Source organism: Patella vulgata, chromosome 5 (assembly GCF_932274485.2).
Source record: "Patella vulgata chromosome 5, xgPatVulg1.2, whole genome shotgun sequence".
NCBI lineage: Eukaryota > Metazoa > Mollusca > Gastropoda > Patellidae > Patella > Patella vulgata.
Genome location: NC_065883.2, coordinates 33,795,231 through 33,801,362, shown reverse-complemented (window position 1 = coordinate 33,801,362; position 6,132 = coordinate 33,795,231). Strand labels below are relative to the sequence as shown.

General features: G+C 39.5%; 1 protein-coding gene across 1 annotated transcript; it reads right to left on the bottom strand.

Annotated features, from left to right (window-relative positions):
* Positions 1-2,737: 2,737 nt before the first annotated feature.
* Positions 2,738-5,679, bottom strand: LOC126822522 (calponin homology domain-containing protein DDB_G0272472). The gene is made up of 2 exons (XM_050551461.2): positions 4,829-5,679; positions 2,738-4,786 (listed from the first exon to the last, which is right to left on the bottom strand). The coding sequence occupies exons 1-2, from the start codon at positions 5,588-5,590 to the stop codon at positions 4,049-4,051; spliced, it is 1,500 nt and encodes a 499-aa protein (XP_050407418.1). The 5' UTR covers positions 5,591-5,679; the 3' UTR covers positions 2,738-4,048.
* Between the last annotated feature and the right edge of the window lie 453 nt (positions 5,680-6,132).

Genomic DNA, 6,132 nt, shown 5'->3' with positions numbered 1-6,132 from the left:
TTTCATGCCGCTATCTAATGTGACAGAGAGTTTACAGAATATGATCATATTACAGACTTGAAATACTTGGACGTTCACTGCATGTGCAATGTGGCTACGATCAGTGTTAGAGAGATTTTAAAGCATAACTAGGTCTAATCGTGTATGTAAGTCTCGAGCTTAATATTTAATGATATCTACGTTACCATTTCATCCAGAAGACTACGCGACTTGCAACATAATATATTTTTTTATGATTTGTTTTCAGTCAATTGATACAATGAACAATACAATTACCTGTAGAGGGTCGTGATGGTTCAGCTGATCTGACATTGATTACGTGACCCCTACCAGTTCTATTGAGAAACTAAAATAAAAAAAAATACATCTTCTTTCCTTTATCAACTTGGGCATTGAACGGCGGATTTGGTGTAAATTGTGTACAAAATTAAATAATGTAATTCCAGAAAGGTTCCGACTTTAATCTGATAATCTGATAATTTATCATTCTCGTAAAGATAATAAGTAAATTTACCAATCGCCTAATCCTACTTACCAATCGCCTAATCCTTTCCCGTATTGTAATGGGAGCTGGTGTCTCCTCCCTGGTCACCGACCTACCGCCATAGCTTTCTTCTTCGTCCTGGTCGTCTGTCGTTTGGGGTTTAAGACAGCATGAAGAAAATATGCAACAGCGCTGTCGGTAAAAGAATTATTTTTAATTGAAAATATAATGTATCTCCAATGTATCAAATGTAATGTATCAAAAATAAGATGCGAAATGTCGAAGATATGAAACTAAGCTGCTTTGTGTGGGAAGATGGAGATGATACGATTTTATACACCTTGACCTTCCAAACTTTAAAGATGCTTTATTTGGAAAAAGAGTTGACAGTTCTCGCTATAATAGTTCTAAAATAGACAATGAAAGATGAATATATTGAAAATTTCATTCAAATTACTTTATTCTGAGTGGAGTTATGGGTGTTAAAAGATGTAGCTTGGCTTGTCTATGACGGTACTGGGCAATCTATAGAGAGTTGATTATGGACTTATGTTAATAAATATCTAAATAATATAACATTGACTTAGTCTCGAATATCCATTGTATCGTTAAATTTTAAAATCTAGCAGGCGTTCTAATCCATTTAAATGAATCTCTGCTTTTCGATAGCGCCATCTGCTAGCAAATTGTATAAACTTTCTGTGGAACAATCAATTTCAGGTAAAAACGATCGGAGTCACATTGAACCAGGACCCTTCTGAAATGGCCTCCCGCACAAATACAAGCCTATCGTAGTCGTACCCTTTATTTGACCTTAATTTGGCTGAGAAGTGGAAGTCAGTTGTTGAACTGGTATTTAAGATTCGTATTAAACATCATTTGGAAGTTGTAATTAAACCTAATCGTTGTTCTGTTCGCATCAAGTCTGTTTAGCCTTTTATGCGAAAAGACAAAAATGTGACTTAGATCTTTCTCGCCCTGGACTCTTCACGTGTGTATGTTCGTCCATCACTCTTTGTCGCCGCAATCCACCGACGTTATATTGTACAAAAATAAACCAGCCTGACACCGTGAATGTTTTAGGCCATGATTCGGCCCAATTTGCGTCCCTGGCGAAACCGGGTATCTATAGTATCTTAATAAACTTTGAACAAGCAATTATATCACCAGGTCGTGGTAGTTTTATTTTAACAATTCATATAATACACTTACAATGGCGGCGCCATTACTTCCGCGTGCTTTACCATTTCTGCCTCTTGCCATAATTAATGATAGATGTACTGAAATTAAGAATCATTAAAATTAATATACGATCCATTGTATATTTTATACACGTTGGATATCGTTTATACAATGTTAGCTTGAGTAATTGCTGCAAGTGTAGGGCAATGACATTTGCTCACCTCGCTTGGCAAAAGTAACCACAGAATTTAAGAATTTATCACTTCCGCCCCCAAATTCACAAATTTAAAATACACAAATCGAATTCCTTGAGAGACTCCCAAACCCAGTTAAGAGGTATTCCACACTTGGAAAAGTGGGCTACATGTTTTAATATTAATAAAGATATCGAGACAACTTGTGGTACCCCACCTCTCTCCAGAATATAGCTTGGTGGCACACGAAATCTTTATAAATAGGTAATCGCTCTGCTACATTTTATTTATTACGGTTTGGTTTATTTTTTTTAATTTTTTGTTTGTTTTTGTTGAGACAATAATCCATGGATAGACAAAATATGCCTTTAATAGTAGGTCTATAATAATAAATTGATAGAGTGATCCAAATCTTGATAATTATAGGTAGATAATTATAGATGTTGTTGTTTTAAAAACAACAAAATGTATTTTACATAATTATTTTAATTTAGAGGTAAGATATAAGCTTACTGAAACGATATACAGTATTTAAATTTATATTATCACATCTGTCATGATCTGATCAATATTGTAAGGTTACCGACACCCTGTCCGCATCGGCGCCTACGATTAATTAAATGTGGGAATGGGAGGGGAAGATCGCCGAAGGCGGGTCTTGTCAGGATATCCGTGTTGGCGTCTGGTGATGTTGTTTTCCTCCTTTTTCCGGTTCCATTTATGCGCTCCCATCCCTCGTTTATTATTTAACACCCAGCCCAACCTTCCGATATACGGGTTCCTTGGAAGCTAGCCCCACGATTAAAGGGGAGTAACTCTTCATTTACTCTACCCCGTAAGTAACGACTAAGGCTAAATATACGTTCAATATGCCTGTTCCTTTATTACGTGAAAAAGGATTTAAAGTATAATATGACAATGAAATACATTTATATACATGTTAAAATATGGGTGTCCGGCGTGGTGGGAGATAACGTTCGTGATTATTACATATTGTTAACCCGGCGACAATATTAATGGCGGCATATTTAGGCTACTACAAACGAAGGTAATAGTAGCAATACTCTTATATTCGAAACATTACAGATCCAAGTTCCCCCGCGGGCATGATTCTCACCTTATTATTTAGGTAATTGGTCGGGTAATTGCGACAAGAAAGATTTTTCCGCTTTTGATCACTTTATGAAAAAGGTAGTTTGCCGTGGATACGACGAACCGTTATCTGCCCTTCCGACGTTCGATCACCCTTTATATAGAAAAATTAAAGTATCACGTGACGTCATTAACCAATCAATTATTGTCCTTTTTGTTGTTGTCGGCACTTCTTTGACAATTGAAGTGTTCGACGTTAAAATAGTCTATTAAAATAACGAATCCAACTTGTCCGGTACTTGTCCGTTTCACTTAAATTTGACAAGGAATTATTTAATACGTACAGCGAAGAGATTGATTATAAACAGACAAAACGGACAATAACTATCAACAGCGTAATTTTATGAAATGTGATCAAACCACGCGTAACTATTCAAGACGTAATGGGTAACAACATAATCCAGTTGAACTACGTCAATCCTGGCCATAAAACATATTAAAACCCGATACAATTATTATAACAACCAAGATAAATTACTATACTTGGCAATGATGTACAATAAGCATAACCAGAAGACTAATAGAAACATTATATGTAACAATCTGACAGGTCGTTGTTAAGAACGACGTGACACAAAATGGACGTCTACGTATTGAAATATATAAATGTGCTCGTATTCGTAACTAAGGACTATTCCAATGCAAAATTGAACGTTCGGGAAAAGGACTATGCAATGTTATAATTGACAATAAGTGCAAAAATACCGAGAAGATTATTCGGGAGGCTAACAAGTAAGTAAAACTTGTTCGTTTTATACAAAATATTACTTGAAATGGTTTGTTTACACGAGGCCTTGATTTCACGACTGACGGTAATCACGTTATAATAATAATATGTCCGTACCAAAATACCCGCCGCATGCTGATAATTTAACGAACAATCTAAGACTTAAACAACAATATAACAATCAAGTAATGCAATAAAATGATAATATGTACAGGGCTGAATTCGATATATTACACTCCCCCCACCTTAATTTCTTAATTCTCCCGAATTATTTAACATGCAAAATTATTAATAAATTTGTGAAAACATTTAAACATGGTCGACGGCGAGTCTTAGAGGTATCCCCATCTCGTCTATTCTTGATAGGACGTCTTCGACTCTTTTCCCTCGCACCGCCTCTTCCAACATCTGGATCAATTCCTCGTCCTGTAGAGATGCGTCTTTTTCCTCTGCAATTCTCCTAAGGGCTGTATATAAATAAAATCGATACTGACCCTTCACATATGCTGCCTTATTATTTTTGGTGGTATCAGCTGTTCCGGGAAGGACCAAATAGCTATAGAGCACGAGTAGGTCTGTCTTCGGCTTTGGTGTGGTCACTCCAGCACAAAATTCTAATATGGTGGTAGCATGTTCAAACTGGCGTAGCTTTTCTTGGCCACTCATCGTTCTCCAGCCCCGTGGTGGCCACATATACTTAGTTGGAGGGTTTACAAGTTCAACGAGCTCTTCCCCGGTCCATTCCCTTCGCCCTGCCGGAAATAAGGGCATTCCTCCTCGGCGCAGCAGATGTCGTGCCCTCTCACATAGTGTTGGTGTACTTCCTTTCGCCGGTCCCTCCTCCTCCGATCTCTCCTGCTTCTTTTTCTCCTTCTCTAATCTCTCCTCGTCTTTCTGCCTCCTTTCCTCTTCCAATCTCTCATTCCTCTCTTTCTCCAATCTCTCCTCGGTTTTCTGTTTCCTCTCTTTCTCCAATCTCTCCTTCTCCTCCCTACCCTTCTGTAACCTGTCCTCGACTCTCTGTTTCCTCTCCTCCTGTAACCTCTCCTCCTCTTCGAGTCTCCTCTCCTTCTCGACCCTCTCTTTTACTATCTGCTCCTCCTTCTCCCTTAGTATCTGCTCCTTCTCCTTCTGTAACTTCTCCTCATTTTGTCTCCTCTCCATCTCGACCTTCTCTTTTACTTCCCTCTCTTCCTTCTCCCTTAGTATCTGCTCCTCCCGCTCCTTCTCCTTCTCCTCATTCTGTCTCCCCTCCATCTCGACCCTCTCTTTTACTATCTTCTCTTCCCTCTCCCTTAGTATCTGCTTCTCCCGCTCATTCTCCTTCCCTAACCTTTCCTTCTCTAACCTCTTCTTCTCGACCTTCTCCTTAACCATCTCCTCCTCCCTCTCCTTCTTTAGTCTTTCCTTCTCAATCCCCTCTTTTACTATCTGCTCCTCCCTCTCCTTCTCTGATCTCTCCTCGTCTCTCCGTTTCTTTTCCTCCTCTAATCCGCCCTCCTCGTTATCATCACCTGTCTTCACCCGTTTCTTCTCAATAATTTCTTCCTGTCCTTCCTCTTCTGTCTTCCTCTTCCTGATCTCCATCATCTCTTCTTCAAAATCTAATGTAATATCCTCTTCTAGATCCAGAGTTATTTCCGATGTAGACGGTGTGGGTAGAGGCGTCATAGGTCTTATTAGGTCAAAGAGCTCCCCAGACAAATTAATTTCGCCAAGGTGGGAAATCTGGATTCCGAGGGCTTGTGCAGCGGTGTCCTTCCAGGAATCCTTGTCTTCATGTCCAACAGTGTGGAAAACACGAGATTGTGTTTCCCCCACTGCCCATCGTCTTCCCTGCAAAGAAGCCATTCGTCTGGCGAGCGCCTCAACAGCTTTGGGGTCGCGGAAGATAGAGTCTTTAAGCTCGACTTTCAGATATTTCTTCCCGGCGGAAAGTGTTGCCTCCGATAGTCAACACAAAACCGTACTTGTCCATTCTTTTTCGTTACAAGAACAATATTCGAAGCCCATGCACTACTGGATGGTTCTATAACCCCCCTATCTAACATCTTTTCTATTTCAGCCTTTTCAATTTCCCGTTTCCCAAAAGGTAATCTCCGCTTAGATTGTCGTATCGGAAATGCGCTTCCGGTGTTAATAGTGTGAGTTACTCTACTGGTCCTACCGATATCGTCCGCGGATTTTGAGAAGACGTGTCCATATTTCCGAAGCAGTGCGGAAAGGACATTACGCTGTTGGTCGTTCAAGAATTCGGAGCTCCTCGCTAAAAGGTCTTCTAGATGTTCTGGAAATTCGTTGGGGTCGCCATTAGTCATACTAGAAATTTTAGTAGCCGCGACTCGCTCTTGGTGCTGCCATTCGATAAAAGATTCGCATGTTCCGATGGTTTG

Excerpts from the sequence above, each read along its gene's own strand:
- LOC126822522 (XM_050551461.2), bottom strand. The coding sequence starts at position 5,590 with ATGGCTTCTTTGCAGGGAAGACGATGGGCAGTGGGGGAAACACAATCT. Across the intron at positions 4,787-4,828 it reads GGGAGAAGGAGGAGCAGATA|GAGAGGTTACAGGAGGAGAG; the intron begins GTAAAAGAGAGG and ends CTCGAAGAGGAG.